General features: G+C 33.9%; 1 protein-coding gene across 1 annotated transcript in view; it reads right to left on the minus strand.

Moving 5' to 3' along the window:
• LOC106473874 (receptor-type guanylate cyclase Gyc76C-like) overlaps positions 1–21,517 on the minus strand; it is a gene marked incomplete at its 5' end in the record, with an annotated part of 33,992 nt that extends 12,475 nt beyond the window's left edge. The window contains 9 exons of the mRNA XM_013934561.2: positions 1,450–1,555; positions 3,942–4,020; positions 10,003–10,108; positions 11,109–11,296; positions 12,533–12,674; positions 13,618–13,799; positions 14,344–14,487; positions 15,955–16,198; positions 21,443–21,517. Of these exons, the coding sequence (XP_013790015.2) occupies positions 1,450–1,555; positions 3,942–4,020; positions 10,003–10,108; positions 11,109–11,296; positions 12,533–12,674; positions 13,618–13,799; positions 14,344–14,487; positions 15,955–16,198; positions 21,443–21,517 (1,266 nt within the window). The remainder of the gene's footprint in view (positions 1–1,449; positions 1,556–3,941; positions 4,021–10,002; positions 10,109–11,108; positions 11,297–12,532; positions 12,675–13,617; positions 13,800–14,343; positions 14,488–15,954; positions 16,199–21,442) is intronic.
• Positions 21,518–23,889: the final 2,372 nt, after the last annotated feature.

A 23,889-nucleotide genomic window follows, 5' to 3' on the forward strand; every position in this document is an offset into this window, starting at 1 on the left:
TTTCTTAACATTGGCCCCACAACGATGTTTTCATTATATTAAGCTTCTTTGGAAAGCTGACAAGTCATTGCTCTCCAATTTATTTTGTGTAACTTTTCACACACTTCCTGATGTCTTAAGCAGAGCTGCATATGAAAGCGTGATAGGTATGTGATCGAATGGATTCTAATTTCTTTTGTCTATTAAAACAGCCGTTTCAAAGGAATTATTACTAAAGGATTATGAATTTTTGTATTGAGAGATCTTCAATTTTTTTATATCCTGTTAACAGTAGCAGAAGATGTGCCTGGCTTTTTTATGGTCGAAGGTCTTTCTTTTATAACTATTTCTTTACTTTTTAGTAAATCCGGATTAGTTTGGAATATGGTTTAAGTAAATCCGGGTTAGTTTCCGGTGTGATTTCAGTAGGCCCTGATTAGCTGGGGTGTGGTTTCAATAGGTCTCACTTAACTTGGGGTTTAGTTTCAGTTGGTCCTGATTAGCTTGGGGTGTGGTTTTAGTAGATCCTGATTAGCTTGGGGTGTCCTTTCAGTAAGTCCTGATTAGCTGTGGTGAAGTTTCAGTAGGTGCTGATTAATTTTGAGTGTGATTTCAGTTGGTCCTGATTAGTTTGGAGTGTGGTTTTAGTAGATCCTGATTAGTTTGGAAGTTGTTTCAGTAAGTCCTGATTAGTTTGGAGTGTGGTTTTAGTAGATCCTGATTAGCTTGGAAGTTGTTTCAGTTGGTCCTGATTAGTTTGGAGTGTGGTTTTAATAGATCCTGATTAGCTTGGAAGTTGTTTCAGTTGGTCCTGATTAGTTTGGAGTGTGGTTTTAGTAGATCCTGATTAGCTTGAAAGTTGTTTCAGTAAGTCCTGATTAATTTGGAGTGTGGTTTTAATAGATCCTGATTAGCTTGGAAGTTGTTTCAGTAAGACCTGATTAGTTTGGAGTGTGGTTTTAGTATATCCTGATTAGCTTGGAAGTTGTTTCAGTAAGTCCTGATCAGTTTGGAGTGTGGTTTTAGTAGATCCTGATTAGCTTGGAAGTTGTTTCAGTAAGTCCTGATTAGTTTGGAGTGGGGATTTACTAGATCCTTATTAACTTCGAATGTGGTTTCAGTAAGTCTCACTTAGCTTCGGGTGTCCTTTTAGCAAGTCTTGATTAGATTTTGGTGGGATTTCAAAAGTTATTACTGTCCTAAATTCTCTGATGTTCAGTTCTCCCGTTTCCATGATAAACATTAAAGACTTCCTCCTTCGAAACATTTATTTTACATTGTTTAATTATCTTGTCCATCATCCATCATTCCACAGATAAGGTCAAGACAATCTACTTTTATGTGTGGGACGAAAACCTTTGTTTATGACCTGGACGTAGTACTAGAACTATCCCGAAACACATTTCCACAACGTATAAATGATCCTCTACATTTCTGTTTATTATCTTAGTTACGATGATACATTCTTACCCGACTACTTGAGGAACAACCGTGCCCATTTAGTCCATGGAACTCCAGGTCTTTGATGTCCAATTTCCACAGTAATCCCGCAATCTTCTGCTCGTATACCCAATTTCTACACCAAAATAATTTCAAAGTTCACGTGAATACAGAATATACTATCCAATGAATTAATAATATATATAGAGAGAGAAAGCGCAAAAGAAATTAATTAATTTTTTTTCTTAAATTTGATTGGTCTGCTCATTTTTTTATTTAATCTCAAAATATGCTTTTAAATGCATTGTCAAAACAAGAAAGAACAAAAAAATGTTAAGGCAACAGAATCGGACACTTATGGAAACTATGAGCATGCTTTTGTAATTATTTGTAAAATATTCGTTTTACACACACATAAAGTAATAGGTATTAATAAATTTATATTAGTATTATAAGTGATATGAAGCGATTTCTTACGGTATTCAATAGCACCGCTATGGATACAAAAAACACATTCTGATAGAAATTGTGTTGATGTTACTTTTGGTTTTTATGTTAGAACTTGAAATAAAATACTTATTTATTTTACTTTTTTATGTAAAACTTATCAGTTATAATTGGTACCAGTAAACAATACATGATCAAGACGTTAACCATCAAAGTCTAGGGCAAGTAAATGGTTCTCTCATACGACAAAAAAATGGGGAAAAAATTGTAAATCTTCATGGAAAAATGTAAATGGTTAATCGAAGATCGCACGTGATATATTAACTGTTAGTTATTGTTTTTATCAAAAGTCAGTTACGCAATTTAAAAGAAAATACCGAAAAACTTAAGTTGTGTTTTCTAATTTTTTTATTTTAAACTACTTGTTATGATGCGCTAAAAGCCATTAGGACTAAAATTTGTGATAAAAAAATTACCTTAACTACAGATGGTTTTTTTTTCTCACATTCTTTTTTAATTTGCCCAACTGCAATTTTTAGGCCCATATTATTGTCTAATATTTCGTCAGCTTTCGGTGTTTAAAGCGTAACTTTTAAAGTATTACACTGCGTATATAAACAGCGTTTCAGAGAATCTTTTGCCTTTCATTGCCCAGCCTAACTGAGGAGTTATGGTATTTACCGAAAGGCCTCTTGGGCAGTGACTTGTGGGAGAAAGAAGATGAAATTGAAATGCTATTTTTTTTATACAGTTCCGTAATAAAATATCCGGTTAATGTAATTTTTACCATAAGACATATTATTATACTTAAATTGGAGTACTAATTCTTATAATATCACCACACTGCTAGTTAGCTATTGTTTTTCGTATATAATATCCAGCACTTTTCATAATACTATTATTCTTAAACAGTCATTTCAGGTCAAGGAGAGGTCATCGTATTCAAGGTTATTATCGTTACTTTATATCTCAATTGTCGATATTTCCAGAACGTTCGATTATCTATATTGAGAAAAGAATCTCTAAAACTACATACTTAAAGACTATCTGCGCAAACACGTCCCTAATCTGACTGAACTTATAGACAAGATGGAAGGTGCCTAATCAACAACACCCACCGCCAACTTTTGGGCTACACTTGTCTGACCCGAAGAATAAAATCTGATAGTCACTCATTTAGCGGACACACGGCTACAAAGTGAGAACGCGATTTTTTTCGTTTGGCAGTAACGAGACACGAACATGGATCCTCAAATCCATAGTCCGACACCATCGTCAGTTGGCCAAGATCGGCCTGTAGCATTAGTAGTAGTAGCCCCGAGAATTGTTTGTTAGTTTGTAATTAAGCACAAAGCTACAAAATGGGCTATCTGTGCTCTGCCCACCACGGGTATCGAAACCCGGTTTCTAGCGTTGTAAGTCGGCAGACATACTGCTGTGCCACTGGGGGGGGGGGGCAGCCCTGAGAAATAGAAATGATTCAGTTTGATTCAGATACTTATGGTTTCAACAAAATACTGAAAACAAATCTTCACACGAGCATAATTCTCAGATTTTTTTACTAATTTAAATTGTTTGCATTAAACGTATGGTGGGCAAACCTTAAAATGAGATTTGTTGAAATTATAATTATACTGTTCGTAAATCGTATATACTGTCAATATCACAATAAAGTTAATCAAAGGGAAAAAATCCACGCGCGTTACCTATCCTTTCGTTGTCGCGAGAGCTTTCCATTATCTGGAGTCTTTCCGTATTAAATAGATTGTTTGATTAAGTTAAACTGCAATCCCAGCTTCGCAGGTGTTCTGTTAAAACCATTTTTACAGTCATATTTGACCGTTAAAATATGAATTACATACAAATATAATCAGGTTTAAAAGTTGAGGATATGAAACCTTTATAATTAATACGTATTTTTTTTTTCACAGTTGTTTTTTTTTTCCTGTTTCGTGTACGAGTTATTAAATTTTGATGAAAAAGAGAGAGAGAGAGACGCAGTTAACCCAGTAATGTTTGTGTAGTCACTGTTGTCTTATTTCGTTTAGAATTAAATACAAATTGAATCAACTCACCTGTACACTATTGTTGATATTATAATTGCAATGAACAACAAGCTTCCCAATACTCCGGCGGATATTTTTCGCCTATTCTCTAAGAAAATTGAAACAAAAACATTCAGTAGCGAATATTTCATTTCGAAACAATTGACTTGCACGAGTCCGATGTTGTTTTACAATATAATTCATATTGTTTAATGCATCATAATTTAACCACTCAGAATATTTTCTAGCAACAATAATAATGATGATGAGTTCAAGGCATTCACAGCATTCATCGAGCTTACTTTCAATAATATAAATAAAATTATTGTTGAATTTGATGTACGCATCACAAATTGCTCGCTAATTAACTACAAAAATCACATGTTGCTCCCTAGAAAATTGAGGTCGGATTTGTGTAAACGTTTTTTTTTCTTTCTTTTTTTCTAACAATTTTTTTTTCTTCTCAATTTAATTATCTGTTTGAAAGAAAAAAATATGTTAATTCGTTTGAGATAGTTGCAACATTTTCGACTCAGTTTCAATCATTTAAATATTCAAATTCCGATTGAGTTTCACTCATTTAAAAAGGGGTCATCCAAGAAATGTGATAATGTTGTTTCTGTATTTATTTAGAAAGGTTTGTTCAATGATCTGTATTATAGCTTTATTTATCCAAACAATTGGAAACAGAGCTCTTTAAAAATCGTATTTTTTTTATCAATAGCAGTTTACTACGTAGAAAATGTGATCTATATAGTCGAAGAATAGTCAACAATTTTAGCAAAAAACAAACTACAACGTTTTGTTTTAACGGCAGTCATAATCTGTTATCTTTAGACGTCACTGCTAATAAGTAGTCCTGAATAACATATTGGACTATAAAGGAATTAAAATCTTACAGTTTAGAATTTCAGTCGGATGTTGTTGTTTGTTCTTAAGCGCAAAGCTATGCAATGGGCTATCTGTGCTCTGCCCACCTCGGGTATCGAAACTCGATTTCTAGCGTTGTAAGTCCGCAGACATACCGCTGTGCCACTGGAGAGCTTTCAATCGGATGACATAAACTTTATCGGCCTGTACTATTTCGGTATCATTGGGGGGCTTTCAATCCAATGACATAACTTTATCGATTTGTGCTATTTCGGTATTATTGGGGGGGGGGCTTTCAATCGGATGACATAAACTTTATCGGTCTGTACTATTTCAGTATTATTGGGGGGGGGGGATTTCAATCCAATGACATAACTTTATCGGTCTGTACTATTTCGGTATTATTGAGGGGGCTTTCAATCCGATGACATAACTTTATCGGTCTGTGTTATGTCGGTATTATTGGGGGGCTTTCAATCCGATGACATAACTTTATCGTTCTGTACTATTTCGGTATTATTGGGGGAGGGGGGCTTTCAATCGGATGACATAACTTTATCGGTCTGTGCTATTTCGGTATTATTGAGGGGGCTTTCAATCCAATGACATAACTTTATCGGTCTGTGTTATGTCGGTATTATTGAGGGTGCTTTCAATCCGATGACATAACTTTATCGGTCTGTGCTATTTAGATATTATTTTTCTCCGAATATTATTTTATTAATATTCCTCTTGAAATTTATTGTTTGTTTATTGAACAGCATAATGCTGTACAATGTTCTATTTGCAATTTGCTCACTGAGGGGATCGAACCACAATTTTAGTGTTATAAAATCTTAAGTATGCCGCTGAACCACCAGAGGACAAGCATATTTTAAGAGTCAGGATTTATATATGTATATTGTATGTGGCCAGTTGAAAATTCTCCTCATCTTGAGGTGTCAAAGAGCATTTAGGATGAAAAATTACTTTCTGAGCGGGTTGAACGAAACAGATATATATCCTGTAAGGTTAAATACACAGTTTCTAAGGAAAGCAAAATTTCCTGAATGGACATAATACGAGTAACTTGTTGTTAGTTATTAGAAGTTCCATTGATTACATGATAGGCTTAGCCTTTGCTTTCTTATTAATGGTATCATATATTACGTCAGTGTCTATATGTTTGTGAGACCAACTGTCCATTTTATTTATAACATAAACAATAAAGTTTGTTCAGTAATAGTCTGCAGGATTTATAAATTCTAAATCATTAAAACAACTTAAATCAGTCTTTTTCTAGAATGACTGATAGAATTTTCTTTACAGTTTTTCACATATTATATAAATATCTGTATTTTTAGTAAAAGAAGAATGAAGAATATGAAATTGTAAGTAATTAAATGACAAAATCGTCGTAAGTATGTAAGTAATTAAATGACAGAACTGCCGTAAGTATGTAAGTAATTACATAAAAGTATCGTCGTAAGTATGTAAGTAATTACATAAAAGTATCGTCGTAAGTATGTAAGTAATTACATAAAAGTATCGTCGTAAGTATGTAAGTAATTACATAAAAGTATCATCGTAAGTATGTAAGTAATTAAATGACAGAATCGTTCGTAAGTATGTAAGTAATTACATAAAAGTATCGTCGTAAGTATGTAAGTAATTACATAAAAGTATCGTCGTAAGTATGTAAGTAATTACATAAAAGTATCGTCGTAAGTATGTAAGTAATTACATAAAAGTATCGTCGTAAGTATGTAAGTAATTACATAAAACTCTCAAACACACCCCCGTCCCCCATGTAGCTCATAGGTATGTTGGAGACTTATAACGCTAAATATACAGGGGGAGATTTATGTTTAATAACATCAACCAACCAGTCATTCAACTCACAAATAACCAACTATTTGGTACAGTAGAATCACTGCAACATGGCTTTGAATAACTGTTTCCTATTACAATACTCAGTGTGAGGAACCGACCTAAACATCACCCATTTCTATGTAAAGTATTCAGAAGGAATTAGTTGGATTAATATTTACAATATTCTTGTTTGCATTTTTTATAACTCATATATTATTAGGGACCCTGTCCATCAAAGTAACAGATTCACTAGCTGCTTGGCACATAAATAGCTTGGAAAGATGTGTTAAAAAAGCCCTTGGGGTCCATATAAACCTACATCTGTAATTCGAGGGTTAATCAGTAGTTGATGAGTTCTAAAAATATATCCTGCTACAAGTTTGTAGGTGAATGTAATTACTTTAATTACTACAGTTGTCATTAGGTGAATGTAATTACTTTAATAACTACAGTTGTCATTAGGTGAACGTAATTACTTTAATTAATACAGTTGTCATTAGGTGAATGTAATTACTTTAATTACTACGGTTGTCATTAGGTGAATGTAATTACTTTAATTACTACAGTTGTCATTAGGTGAATGTAATTACTTTAATTACTACAGTTGTCATTAGGTGAATGTAATTACTTTAATTACTACAGTTGTCATTAGGTGAATGTAATTACTTTAATTACTACAGTTGTCATTAGGTGAATGTAATTACTTTAATTACTACAGTTGTCATTAGGTGAATGTAATTACTTTAATTACTACAGTTGTAATTAGGTGAATGTAATTACTTTAATTACTACAGTTGTCATTAGACAAATCACGTGACATCCAGCTGAAATGTATTTTCTATAGAGATGCTTTGATTTCAGTGTTACCGTGTAAGGGCTTTTTTAGACTCTTTCAATATCTTATTTTATGTTGCTCATAAGAATAAGACGCAAGGATGTTACATAAAGATGTTTACTAGGATGTTACATATAGATGTTTACTAGGATATTACATATAGATGTTTACTAGGATGTTACATATAGATGTTTGCTAGGATGTTACATATAGATGTTTACTAGGATATTACATATATATTTTTACTAGGATGTTACATATATATGTTTACTAGGATGTTACATATATATGTTTGCTAGGATGTTACATAAAGATGTTTACTAGGATGTTACATATAGATGTTTACTAGGATATTACATATATATTTTTACTAGGATGTTACATATATATTTTTACTAGGATGTTACATATATATTTTTACTAGGATGTTACATATATATGTTTACTAGGATGTTACATATAGATGTTTACTAGGATGTTACATATAGATGTTTACTAGGATGTTACATATAGATGTTTTATGAATAATACACGTTTCATACCATTATTAAAATTAAGGCGTTTAGGTAAGTTTGCTTGTTTCGGAAACACGCGCAAACTGCTCTTCCCGTCCCTAATTTTCAACTGATATACTGTAGTAAGAAGAGCATTTCGGCAGTATCACCAACTGCCAATTTTTGGGCTACCCTAATAGGGCTAACTATCCCTGATTTTCAACTGATATACTGTAGTGAGAAGGGCATTTCGGCAGTATCACCAACTGCCAGTTTTTGGGCTACCCTAATAAGGCTAGCTATCCCTGATTTTCAACTGATATACTGTAGCGAGAAGGGCATTTCGGCAGTATCACCAACTGCCAATTTTTGGGCTACCCTAATAGGACTAGCTATCCCTGATTTTCAACTGATATACTGTAGTGAGAAGGGCATTTCGGCAGTACCACCAACTGCCAATTTTTGGGCTACCCTAATAGGGCTAGCTATTTCTGATTTTGAAGTGGTAGATTAGATGGAAGGCGCTAATCAATAGTACTCACAGCCTAACTTTTGGGTTAGTCTAATTAGTTTTTTTTTGTTTGTTTGTTATTAAGCACAAAGCTACACAAAGGGCTATCTTTGCTCTGCCCACCACGGGTATCGAAAGCCGGTTTCTAGCGTTGTAAGTCCGCAGACATACCGCTGTGTCACTGGGGGCAAGTCTAATAGAATAATGAAATGTGATCGTCAGTCTTATAAAGAAACCACATTATTTTGCAGCAACGAGACACGAGCCAAGAACCCTCAGATTTACAGTCCGGCTACTATCCATTAAGCCACGCACGACCCTGTTTAAGTCAAAAGATGATATCGGTAATTTTCCGAGTTTTGAAGTTTGAAAACGACAATCGACACCTTGCAACAAATTAAACCGTCTTTTCCAACATCGCTAGATTTTATTCAATCGAATTTTAAAATGTATTCGATCGTTCATTTCTGTTTTAGTTCGAGATCGCTCTAAAGAAATTTTAGGGTTCCGTCTAGCGTAACACCCGCTTTAAAGCATTAAGTTAAGTTTGTTTTTGAAATTCGCGCAAAGCTACACGAAGGCTATCTGCGCAAGCCGTCCCTAATTTAGCAGTGAAAGACTAGAGAGAAGGCAGCTAGTCATCACCACCCACCGCCAACTCTTGGGCGACTCTTTTACCAACAAATAGTGGGATTGACAGGCTGAAAGGGCGAGCATGTTTAGTGGGACGGGGATTCGAACTCACGACCTTCAAATTGCGAGTCGGGCGCCCTAACCACCTGTTCCATGCCGGGTTATTAAGTTAAGATTTACTGAGTTCGCTCGTTTTCACAAAATTGACTGAATTAGATGGCAAACTACGAACGTACGATTATGGATTATTTTTTGAGCAATATCACTGCCTTCAAATAATGCAATTTCTTTTCATCCTGTTGTAAAAAACAAACAAACAAACATAATAAATTAATTATTGTGGATCGCACTTTTCACGTGTATCTTTCGTAATCAATTTTTTTTTTGCCCCTTCTAAGTTCATTTCCATAACATGTTCTCTAAAACTGAAAATATTTCTAAGTTTATTAATATTAGCTCTTCCTCTGATAGCCCAGCGATAATTTTAAAGATTTATAACACTAAAATTTGGGGATTGATTCATTTGGTGGAAACAGCGCAGTTAGTACCTTGCACAGTTTTGTACTTAAACATGAATGACATATAAAATTGTAGTTAGATATATTCGTTCTTAGCAATTATTGAAGCATCAAAAATACTCTAGAGATTGTTTGGGTTGTGAACAAATGTCTTATATAAGTAGCGTTCCGACCACTACTATGTTTGTTGTATTCTAGCTAGCCTGATGAGCTCTGGTACTGGGTGAAACGCGCCGTCGGCAAACTATTAAACAAACTGCAATGAACCTTATGACAAATATAATTGATTATACTGTAAATTTTTATCACAACTTCTCCCAAAATAGTTTTTTACTTCAATTATCATTTATTTTGAGAAAACGTTTTTTGATTTGCCTACCAGGTGGCGGTTTACAACCACTTCCATCATATCCACAAGGTGGCTCGTCAAGTGGTACTCTGCCTTTCACCCATGGAATATGGCAGCTCTCATTGGGCTGGAAAATCTAATCCAGAAAATATTTTTCACTGTTTTTTTTTAATTTAATATATTTTTTTACATTCAGTTTAAAAGAAAAAATCAGAACGATGCAAACGTGAAATATTTCCGAGACTAAACTTGAAGGATAATTTAATTGAAATATTTTTTTTTTACAAACCCTAAAACCATAGAACAAAGAATAAAAACAATCTTCAATTTTCAAAGTAACTTTTTTATGATTTTCTTTAAGTGTTATTGTTTAAAACATGAATAAATATGACTACACGACTTTTAAAACAGGTATATACATCGTTACCATTGTATTTAGACAACCCTAAGACAATCCGAATATTACACAGATTAAATAATGTAGAACTATTGAAACATAATGTCATGTTAAGATACGAATGATAAAAAAGTAACGAGAAATGATACAATAAACAATAACACCTTAAAGTTTATAGGAACATTTAGAAAATAAAAGTAACGAGAAATGATACAATAAACAATAACACCGTAAAGTAAATATGAACATTTAGAAAAAAAGGTAACGAGAAATGATACAATAAACAACAACACCGTAAAGTAAATAGGAACATTTAGAAAAAAAAAGTAACGAGATATGATACAATAAACAATAACACCTTAAAGTAAATAGGAACATTTAGAGAAAAAGTAACGAGAAATGATACAATAAACAATAACACCGTAAAGTAAATAGGAACACTTAGAAAAAAAGTAACGAGAAATGATACAATAAACTATAACACCGTAAAGTGAATAGGAACATTTAGAAAAAAGTAATGAGAAATGATACAATAAACAATAACACCTTAAAGTAAATAGGAACATTTAGAAACAAAAGTAACGAGAAATGATACAATAAACAATAACACCGTAAAGTAATAGCATATTAATATTAAGACTGTGGCAACGATTCGATATTTCTAAACGGTTCGACAATCGATACTTCAAAATAGAATTGACCAATCAAATGATCAGAAACACCGTGGTGGAAAACTTACCCTTTTGTCTTTGTTGTCGGGATCGGAGAAAAACATACCAACGGGTAGCATGGTGTATGGTATTTCTGGATCAGTTCCGTAAAATACTTTTAGTTTGAGATTTCTAGGTTTAGGCTGTAGCGCCAATACGGTGTAATTTCCTTCTACGTCACCATTTTCGTCAATATGCATAATCTGTCCTGTTATACCTAAAGAGGAAGTTTTCACATTTACGTACAGATAAAGAATCTGATACAGATTGCTGATACAGAATCAGTGCGTATTATTTTAAAGTTTAGGAACATTGCAGATGGTCCCGCTTTTATTATTTTGGGTTTGATTTGTACGATTACCGTTTTTAAGAAAACTGGTGAGCTTGTTGTAGAAATAATATTACATATAGTCACTGTGACGTTTTCAATGTGCATCTATATATTGTCGTACAATATTACTGTAAAATACATCTGAAAAATGTGTGATTACTTTTTAACGTAGATGAAACATTAATTGTAATGAAGCGAAATTTGGACTTATAAAGTAACCACATTTGAAAATATTTTTATGTTTTGAAGTAGTTACTTTCATTTCAAAGAAGAATATACATAATTAGAAGATCCAAGTTTTATTAATGACCTTTTTCAGAACAATAAAAATAAATAAATAGTCGTTGATAGACTGAGAGTATTGATACTACATTAGACGCCCCTAATTTTGAGTGTGTGTGTGTTTCCTTATAGCAAAGCCACATCCGGCTGTCTGCTGTGTCCACCGAGGGGAATCGAACTCCTGATTTTAGCATTGTAAATCTGAAGACTCACCGCTGTCCCAACGAGGGACTCATAATTTTGAAACGATAGACTAGAGGGAAGGCAGCTGGTCAGCATCACCCACCGCCAACTCTTGGGCTACTCTTTATCAACGAACAGTGGGATTGACCATCACATTATAATGTCTCTTACCTCGGCTGATAGGATTCGAGCCCGCAATTCGAACACACGGGCCTAGACACAGTTAAAATGCTAAGTTATAAAATCACACTAATTTCAATAAATCTAATATCACTTAGTCTTAAGTAATATACCTATATTTTTAACTTTGTTTTTTATATTGTCAAAGTAGTTTGTCCAAGAGATATTTTGGTGCAACAGATAAACAAAAGTGGCAATAATTATACTTACATTAATCACTATCGAGGAACGATTACGAATTAATTATGAAGAAAGGTTTACTTCTTGTTCAAAACGCAACAAAAGTAACGTGAAATTAGTATACGTACAAATATGGAGTTTTTATCATGGTCAGTCCGATATTTTAATGCGCTCTCGTATTGATGAAACCTGTATAAAGATCATATACATTATAAATAAGATCGTTACCATATCAAGTCTAAAATAAATTTAACCCAACAATCTAAACATTCGGACTTTAAAGGTTCAGGAACTTACTTCGATACTGTCCTCTGGCGATGATTTTTTGAATAATAAGTGTTCCATTTCTGGGATCCATGTTTTCTTTTAGCACTTCTGAAAGTGCTTCAGCGTAAAGAAAAACAGCGTCGTAAAGTAAGGCCGCGTACTCTGTAATTTGCTAAAATGAGAAAAAGATGTTTTGGTTAATTGTTATTCGTGGATTTCAAAGCGTTGCAAGTTGATATTTTTATTTTAATGTTCATGTGAAATAACTTTGGAACTTAAACAGAAACAAAACAAAAACAGTACATACTCGATCATTCATTAACGTATATGAATGCTGATGAAGTAAATTTTCGAAAAAAAAAAAGTATTTGAACTTGAGAATAAAACATGGGCAATATAACAAACAGCAAAGCCACATCCGACTATCTACTGTGTCCACCGAGGGAAATCGAACCCCTGATTGTCGTTATATAAATCTGAAGACTTACCGCTGTCCCAACGGGAGACACGTAATTTTTTAGCTTAAACAGAAACAAAACAAAAACAGTACATACACATATTTCTGGCTCTTATTTTCATTTAAACTTAATTATTTCAAAAGAAATAATTAATAATCAGGGGTGCTCGACGATTATCAATCCTCCTTCACCCTGCTCGAGGATAGAGGTTAAAGTTCAATGAGTGGTCAGCGTTTTAATGAGCCATATGGGCAAATAAATAGAAAAATAAATAAATGGAAAATTAATAATAAATAAATAAATAAAATGAACGAAAAAATAAATAACTAAAAAAAATAGATATATATATATACAGGCGTAGCAGAGGCCGGTTGATCTTGAAGAAGGACCAAGTCGGCAGCCATTGTTGACAATTTATCGAAACAAACTAAAGCAAACGGGCCTTTACAGGGCCTGGTGGGGAGAAGTGGATCCAAGTGCCATGGCTGGGATCTATAGATCCAAAACAGTACATACTCGAACATTCATAAATTTATATGGATTAAAAAAAAGAGCAATAAAACGATTATCGTTTGTTATATTACCCATAAATCTTAGAACTTGTTTCTAACAAAACTTTAGTGTGAATTATTTGAGGAAAGTAAATTTGGTACTAACTTTCTTAAACTTCTTAAGTGTATTAAGACTTGGGAGGCTAAACGGTGGAAGCTGGTTATACTTTCGAACTTCATCGTGGAAGTCTTCATAACCTTCTTCTGTTACTGGCGAGGGCACTATGACTAAAAGTGATCTAGCTGCTTCCATGGTGGCGCTTAAAACGTTATTCACCTCGACTGGATCTAATCGTGAGGAAAAAAATATATAAAAAATTAGCATCCACCACTCGACACTCTTGAAACGCTATTATTTATTTAATAAAACAGAATCTGAAAGAGACTGATATACGAATATTGGTGAGTCTTAGTTATTGCAACGTATTTACCAATAGCATAATAGAATTCGTCTTTAAGAGGTCAATAGGCTTGACCAAAAGATTTCAGTTCGTTTGAAGACAGTTTCCGTCTTCGCCATCTGCTCAGGCAGGTCGAAAAACCTCTTTAAAAAACAACAACATAAATTCAAAGAAGTTGACGGAGCCCGTTTCGCCTATCTAGATCAACCACAAAATAAGGCTTAGATTAGATAATAGTAATTCACACTTTAAGGCTTAGATTAGATAATAGTAATTCACACTTTAAGGCTTAGATTAGATAATAGTAATTCACACTTTAATTAATTTACTATTCTCGAATCAGTTTTTTCGAAGTATTTCTATCTTTTTTTTTTTTTTCAAAGCTAATTTAAAAGTTGAAAACTTTGGGAGTGAGATCAGAAAATACTTACTGTAGAAATATGTATGGGATTGGGATGGTTTATGCCACTCCAAATGAACATATATAACAATATATTCCTCATCAAAGAGCCTCAGCATTCGCATCAGTATCAACAATTCCCTTAAGTACTTCATAATTCCGAAAACGACGTATACTAGATAAAATGAAAATATCTGAGAAAAATATCATTATTACATGTTTCCTAATAAGAAAAACAACACACATAAACTTTATATTCACTATAGTTTCTTTATGGAGACGAGTTTCGGCACTTTCATGTTTCATTCCATCTATTGAACGCTTGGCATGGCCAGGTGGTTATCGGGCGTTCGACTCGCAATTTTGCCACCAGACATGCTCGCCCTTTCAGCCGAGGGGGCGTTATAATGTGACGGTCAATCCCACTATTCGTTGTTAAAAGAGCACCCTAAGAGTTTGCGGAGAGTGGCGAGGACCAACCGCCTTCTCTTTAGTCTATAACTACAAAATTAGGGACGTCTAGCGCAGAAAGCCCTCGTGTAGCTTTGCGCGAAATTCAAAACAAACCAAAAACACCCAACTGTCGTTTATCAAGTTTAGTCAGGTAATCAGATGTGCCATCGTGTTGATGAAATCTTTACTAAAATCTACAAACAGGGTCACTAAAGTCTTAAGCCTAAAATAAATTCAAACACACGCATTCTAAATATCTTGTCTGTAACGGCTTCAACACAAAGAAACATGCGATTGAAGAAGACACGTAAAAGTAGTGGAACTCGTATAACTTTGGTGTTTGTCCGTAATATCGAAACTAAACTTTATTTTGAGATTATTTGACTAGATATCGTTTATTTATCTTCTATTTTAAAACAACATTTTGTGTTATTTCGTTCTCTATTATTCTTCAGGGGGACATAGATTTTATTACCCATCAAAGTCATTCATTTCGGAAAAAAAGAAAAAAAAACAACTTCAGAGATCTTTTAGTTCTAGTAAACAATAGTTTTCTATAAACGTAAATACAATTACGACCAATATCTCCAGGATGTAACTTTAATAGCTCAATATTTCGCTGTTACAGCTTCGTCAGGAGCTGTTAATTTCCTACAAGTTTCCTAATCCAGTTAAATCTAAACTAGAACACCGTTATCTGTAAATCGAACATCGATACACGTGTTTAGTTAGTTAGTTTGTTTTTGAATTTCACGCAAAGCTACACGAGAGTAATCTGCGCTAACCGTCCCTAATTTAGCAGCTAGTCATCACCACACACCGCCAACTCTTGGGCTACTATTTTACCTACGAACAGTGGGATTGACCGTCACATTATAACGCCCCCATGGCAGAAAAGGGCGAACATGTTTGGTGGGACGGGGATTCGAACCCGCGACCCGCAGATTGCGAGTCGAGCTCCCTAACTACCTGGCCATGTCGGGCCCAGGTGTTTAAGAAGTTAATATTATGTTAAAATAATATCAACAAGTTTTAAATTTATATTGTTAAGACAAATCAAACCAATATGACAAGTTTTTAATATATGTCTACAACACTTTGCACTCAAACTCGTAACATGGGAGATCAATTTTGATTACAATTAAACTTCATAAAAAATTAGACTCCAGTATTTCAATGTGACATTTACCTCTTGTTTTACTATATGTGTTTTTAACTATCTTCATAAATGGTTTTTTACAGCAGGGGAGTTTTTCTTCACAACAAATGTCATGGCGTCGGAATGTGCTCTTCGTGTTAATTACCATGTTGCTCCGTTTGGCTTGATCTTCAAGTTTTTCCGAAACTCGTAAAAACCTGGGTTCATCTTCAGTGATGATGGAAAATTTTCTCCACTTGTAGTAGGTGAGGAGAGCAATAACTGAGCGCACCACCTACAACATGTTACATATACTCCAAATGAGTGTTATGGTAATACACACACTCCAAGTTAGTGTTATGGTAACATACACACTCCAAGTTAGTGTATGTTAATACACATAGCCCCAGTTAGTGTTATGGTAATACACACACTCCAAGTTAGTGTTATGGTAACATACACACTCCAAGTTAGTGTTATGGTAATACACACACTCCAAGTTAGTGTTATGGTAACATACACACTCCAAGTTAGTGTATGGTAATACAAATAGCCCCAGTTAGTGTTATGGTAACACACGTACTTCAAGTTAGTGTTATGGTAACACACGTACTTCAAGTTAGCGTTATGGTAATACATATATTTGAAATTTGTGTGATGTAGCGCACATGTTTCAAATTAGTGTTGTAGTAATATACTTATACTAAATTAATGCTATGGTACCACGCATACTTCAAATTATTGTCATGGTAACATGTATATTCCAAATTATTTTTGTGGTAACATGCATACTCCAAATTATTGTAATGTAACATGTATACTCCAAATTATTGTAATTTGATATGTATATTCCAAATTATTGTCATGGTAACATGTATACTCCAAATTATTTTTGTGGTAACATGCATACTCCAAATTATTGTAATGTAATATGTATATTCCAAATTATTGTTATGGTAATATGTATATTCCAAGTTATTGTTATGGTAATATGTATATTCCAAATTATTGTAACGTAATATGTATATTCCAAATTATTGTTATAGTAATATATATATTCCAAATTATTGTCATGGTAACATGTATACTCCAAATTATTTTCATGGTAACATGCATACTCCAAATTATTGTAATGTAATATGTATATTCCAAATTATTGTATAGTAATATGTATATTCCAAATTATTGTTATTTTAACATATATGCTCCAAATTATTGTTATGGTAAAACACATACTCCACATTAGCATTAAGTTAAAAGATTTAATCGCAACCTATGAAAAAATAACAATCTGTTTAGCAGTTTATTGTGGCACAAACTTTTTTTTATTATATCTCATAATTAATTTCATCTTCAAATATAGGCAATACTACAGAGTACGGAAAACATAGGAAAATATGTCGGAATAGCGAATTTTATTCTATTAGGAATAAATTACACAAGGGTGCACACCGACACCCCCCAACTTGCTCAACGGTGAGTCTGAATACTAATAGCGCTAAACTTTGGTTTCGATATCCGAGATAAGCACAGTACACTAAGCTACTTGACCGTAAAATCTTACTTTCACGGCGATTATTTTTCAAAAATGGCCAAACATTAAGGTTCTTATGTCATTATAAATTTTTTGAACAGATTTACAAACATAGTTACATCTTTTGGTGGAAAACACGTGTTTTGTGGTTATATTTACCATTTGAATAAAAAAAAAAGAAGATGAGGTTGTATCACAGTGCTGCCATCTGTCAATACATAAAAACAAAAACAAACACCGGTGACTTGGTCTTCTACTGTAAATAACAAACGTTTGCTAATGATTATTTTCTCTTTTGAAAATGAAAGATGAGGAATCATTTTCTTTCTCGAAATCGTTTACTCTTGGTATTCATTAGTCTGGAATAATTAACAAGCAGAAACCTTTCGGTATCGAGCTAGGTATGAAAAGGATTAAAATAGACCATCAGTAATCCAATATTCTTCTTGGAATATTTTCTACGAAATGTGACGCTTTAGTGCAACATTTTAGATAAATCAATAAGGACATAGTATATTTTCTACTTTAATTGTAAGAAACCAGTCATAGAACTTAAGTATTATGTTTCAATAGGTTTGAACGACGGGTTGTCATCCCTCATATACAAGAAAGTAACGGTCAATTCCACTATTCGTTGGTAAAAGTAGCCCCAGAGTTGGTAGTGGGTGGTGGTAAGTAACTCCGTTTCCTCTAGTCTTACACTGCTAAATTAGTGACGGCTAGCGCAGATAGCGCTCGTGTAGCTTTGCGCGAAATTGAAAAGAAACCAAACCAACAAGAAGTTTAACGGTAACATACCTGTTAAATCTGTATATCTTATTAGTACAATTAGAAACTTATGATATTATTAGAGTCTTTTAGTCGCAACATAAAGTTTATGACTCACCTTTACTTTAATTTAATTAACTGTTTTGTTGAAATGATGTTTCTAACATTAAATATGGCACTAGACCGACAGAGAAGGAATTGAAAGAAATGTGCTAAACATTTGGACAAGAACTGCGGGTTAAGAAATGTAACCAAAGTTAAAATAGCTCAGATCCTGAACTTGTCTTTAAACGAGATTGTTAAGCCTAAATTAGGTTAAGCCTAAAACTGATAGCGCACGTCACAACTTTAAGTAGTTTTAATTACAAAATGATACAGTAAGGGGATAAATCTGAATGGGAAACAGTTTGAAAGTAAAATTGGTGTAATATATAATTAAAAGTAAAAGAATCATTATTTACAGAGGTGTATTTTACATTATTTACAGAGGTGTCTACCTAATTGGTAGACAGAAAAATGTAAACATCCTAAATCTCGAGTATCTAAACGCTTTTTAAACATTTTTTATAACACTATAAGTAAGCAATCGTGTGAAATCGGGGGGGGGGGGTGACTCCAATACACCCCTTCCCCCCTGGTATTGAGAAGGTGGACATTCACACTTTTAACCTTCACACTCCTGCTGTACATGTAAAGATGTAAGACTCCAATACACAACCCCTGGTATTGAGAAGGTGAGAATTCACACTTTCATAGGTCCAAATAAACGTTCACACTCCTGCTGTACATGTAAAGATGTAAGACTCCAATACACCCCTTCCCCCTGGTATTGAGAAGGTGGGCATTCACACTTTTAACGTTCACACTCCTGCTGTGTATATGTAAAGGTGTAAGACTCCAATACACAACCCCTGGTATTCATAAGGTGAGAATTCACACTTTCATAGGTCCAAATAAACGTTCACACTCCTGCTGTACATGTAAAGATGTAAGACTCCAATACACAACCCCTGGTATTGAGAAGGTGAGAATTCACACTTTGATAGGTCTAAATAAAAGTTCACACTCCTGCTGTATATTTAATGGTGTAAGACTCCAATACACAACCCCTGGTATTGAGAAGGTGAGAATTCACACTTTCATAGGTCCAAATAAAAGTTCACACTCCTGCTGTATATTTAATGGTGTGAATATATAAATATAATCGATAGTCACTTAAGTGAAAATTACATCAGATAATAACTATTAACAAAATTACTTATATTAATATAAGTTTATGATGACTATATACTTTCAGAAGACAATAACGTTTTAAAACGTATGTACTTACAGTTAATCTTACTTGTATAAAAAGTATGGCTACGTAAAAATAGTAATATTACATGTAGTTCCTGTATCAGTTCTTCCACGCACCTCCAAAGTGTGAAATCACACCTTTTTTTTCAGAGTGAAGATGAATGCTAATCATTTGTTAAAGTTTTATTATGAAGTAAAACTATGCGGATGATTAGGTTTTGTAACTGAGCATAAGATGAAAAACCAGTGTCGTCTACTAACCAAAAGATCCCCGGTTGATCAGGGGTAAGGTTACAGACTTACTGCACTAAAATCCAGGATTCGATTCATCGTTAATGCTAGCCAACAGTAGATCGTAGATAGAGAACATATTATCTTTAAGCGGTAACTACGACTTGCAGAATAATGGAGAAACTCACTAATGATATCATAAGGAAAAGCAGTGAGTAACATAAAGTTAACTAACAATAAAAGTTAAAACGTCTAACCTTACTACAAAAGACATGTCACAAACTAAAAGCTCACACAATTCCAAAAAGAACACCACTTTTCATGGAGACAAATTTTCTGATGATGACAAACACCTTGGTGAAAATATCTTGTTTGTTTGTTTTGAATTTCGCGCAAGGCTACACGAGGGCTATCTGCGTTAGCCGTCCCTAACTTACCAGTGTAAGACTAGAGGGAAGACAGCTAATGATCACCACCCACCGCCATTTCTTGGGCTACTCTTTTACCAACGAATAGTGGGATTAACCGTCACATTATAACGCCCCCACAGCTGAAAGGGCGAGAATGTTTGGTGTGACGGGGGATTCGAACCCGCGACCCTCAGATTGCGAATCGAGTGCCCCCTAACCACCTGGCCGACAAAATACTGTTGTAAATTAGATAGTCATACAGTTTTTACAGCATAATTTTAACCAGTGACATCTTTTGGAATGTTATTGTTTTACTGTTTAAAGCACTACAATGTGTTTATAATGCTCTAAATTTTCTAAATTATCAATATGATATTTTGGCTTATAAATAGTTACAATATTTCTTTTGTCGGACACATGTGAAAATATCTCTAGCAAGTTAAAGACGAGTTTTATTTCAAAGAAATTTACAAACAATAATATTCAAGTAGGAAACAAAGCACAAGGCTCGCGTGCATAACATTCTCTTAGTGTCATAATTCAAAATTTTAGAGAAATTATGAAAACGATAGAAAAGGAGGGTCAGACCGAAATAAAGGTATTCTAATTTTCAGACTTTTATAAGCTTTAATAAATCATATTTTTTACACTGAAGCAGCTTAAAGACACTTCGAGAAATATACAATCAATTAGATTGATAAATGATGATACAGAATCGAAAGATTATTGATATTTTTAATATGATCTACTCTCAAACTAAGTACACTGCATGTTCATATAATCTCGACTTTAGACTAACTTTTAATAGCCCCCCCCCCCAGTGGCACAGTAGTATGTATGCAGACTTATACTACGAGAAACCGGGTTTCGATACCCGTGGTGGACAGAGTACAGACAGCCCTTTTTGTTAGCTCTGTGCTTAATAACAAACAACAACAACTTTTAAAAGGCACATGGTCGTCTTTTCACCTTTTATCCAGTTATCCATAGATATATTTGTCCCCCGGTTGTTAAGCGGGCTAAGTTTATGGACTTACATTGTCAAAAATTTGGCGTTCGATTACTCGTGGGGAACAGAGAGCAGATAGCCCATTGAGCACTGAGAAAATAACATCAACATTTGTATTCACTGTAAGTGCTCAGAATGGAGCAGAATGTGTTTGCTTGTTACGTAAAACACTTGAAACATTATCAACTTTTGTATCTGTTAGACACGAAGATAGATGATCAAGGTTAGGGTTTTACTATTTATATTTCCTTATGATACTTACTAGTTTGTTTGAAAAGGCTCTTGACTTACTTGATTATCGGTAGAAAATGTTCGTGCAAAAGTCTTGTAGAACGTTTTATCGGATACCGTGTGATCAGCACATTTCTGGAAAATATTCAAATATGGAAGTGAAAGTGTGAATATTTACACACATATATATATATACACATATACATATTATAAAACGTTTCGTATAATCTATGATGTAGGTTTGTATATACATATCTATAACTGTCACAAGCTAGTTATGTACTGAAAATAAAACACTGAAGACGTAGTAATATTGCGTATTGTCGTACCCTTACAATAATGTGTATTATTACACCAAGAGTGTGGTGTGTTCTATTACACCCAGAAAACGGTGTGTGTTATTCTAACCAGAGTATGGTGTGTTCTATTACACCCAGAGAATGATGTGTGTTATTCTAACCAGAGTATGGTATGTTCTATTAAACCCAGAGAATGGTGTGTGTTATTCTAACCAGAGTATGGTGTGTTCTATTAAACCCAGAGAATGATGTGTGTTATTCTAACCAGAGTATGGTGTGTTCTATTACAACCAAAGAATGATGTGTGTTCTATTACACCCAGAGAATTATGTGTGTTATTCTAACCAGAGTATGGTGTGTTCTATTAAACCCAGAGAATGGTGTGTGTTATTCTAACCAGAGTATGGTGTGTTCTATTAAACCCAGAGAATGGTGTGTGTTATTCTAACCAGAGTATGGTATGTTCTATTAAACCCAGAGAATGATGTGTGTTATTCTAACCAGAGTATGGTGTGTTCTATTAAACCCAGAGAATGGGTAATAGAACACACCATACTCTGGTTAGAATAACACAAACCAAAGAATGATGTGTGTTCTATTAAACCCAGAGAATGGTGTATGTTATTCTAATCAGAGTATGGTGTGTTCTATTACACCCAAAGAATGGTGTGTGTTATTCTAACCAGAGTATGGTATGTTCTATTAAACCCAGAGAATGATGTGTGTTCTATTAAACCCAGAGAATGATGTGTGTTATTCTAACCAGAGTATGGTATGTTCTATTAAACCCAGAGAATGATGTGTGTTCTATTAAACCCAGAGAATGATGTGTGTTATTCTAACCAGAGTATGGTGTGTTCTATTACAACCAAAGAATGATGTGTGTTCTATTAAACCCAGAGAATGATGTGTGTTATTCTAACCAGAATATACCAACTTTATTCTACCAAACATAATCTTATCTTACGCTCCCAACAATATATTCTCTAGAGCTGTGTACTGTTCTAACAAATCTCTAGAAGATTTTGACTTACATGAAGCTAGTGTATTACTGATGTGGGTATCATCATTAACTTTATGAGATATTTTAGCAATAAAATGAGATACATAACCACCTTTACCCTCCAGAAAACCTTTTTATCTCAGCCAAGTTTCGCCACTGCGGCTTTATCAGAGCCAGTAGTTCAAGTAGTATCTTCCTTCCAAAAGTAACCATGTCATTATGCTTATATATCGTTGTCTGCCAGTTTGTTATTATACTAGCATAACGTGTTTCTTAGTTCTAATATCACATAACGTCAACCGATGTCAAAATGTAGTTCTGATACATTCCGTTTCATCGGGACTTGCTGACGATTATACCGCGAAGACTAGTACGAGATATAAATTCACTCCGTACCAAGCCTGTAACTGAAACAGTTCGTATTCAGTTACTTTCACAGTGCATTGTTTACCTTCCCAAGAATGGTATCCATCAGTTCACACAAGTTCCCTATCGTTTGTTGACTAGTGCGAGATATAAATTCACTCCGTACCAAGCCTGTAACTGAAACAGTTCGTATTCAGTTACTTTCACAGTGCATTGTTTACCTTCCCATGAATGATATCCATTAGTTCACACAAGTTCCCTATCGTTTGTTGACTAGTGCGAGATATAAATCCACTCCGTACCAAGCCTGTAACTGAAACAGTTCGTATTCAGTTACTTTCACAGTGCATTGTTTACCTTCCAATGAACGGTATCTATTAGTTCACACAAGTTCCCTATCGTCTGTTGACTAGTACGAGATATAAAAATTCTTTTCATCGTTCGGTATTTGACTAATACACAAGTTTACTTTTGGTTTATGAATCTCTACTAAGCTATCTTGCTTTATTCCCACTTTTTTTTGGATAATAAATAATTTCTTGTATCTATTTGCACATTGTTTCATTAATACACACTTTTATACATCTTTTTATACACTTTTTTTTACATCTTTTTTGCACACTTTTCATTAATACACAATTTCTTGCATCTATTTATAAATTTTTAATAGCACACATTTCCGTCTATTTATTTACAAACGTTTCATGAATACATTATTTCTTACACCGTTTTTACCTACTTTTTTATTAATACACAATTCCTTGCATCTATTTACACACTTTTTTAATAATACACACTTTCTTGCATTTATTTACACATTACCTTAAGAAACACGTTTT

Source organism: Limulus polyphemus, unplaced genomic scaffold (genome assembly GCF_000517525.1).
Source record: "Limulus polyphemus unplaced genomic scaffold, Limulus_polyphemus-2.1.2 Scaffold6583, whole genome shotgun sequence".
Classification (NCBI taxonomy): Eukaryota; Metazoa; Arthropoda; class Merostomata; order Xiphosura; family Limulidae; genus Limulus; species Limulus polyphemus.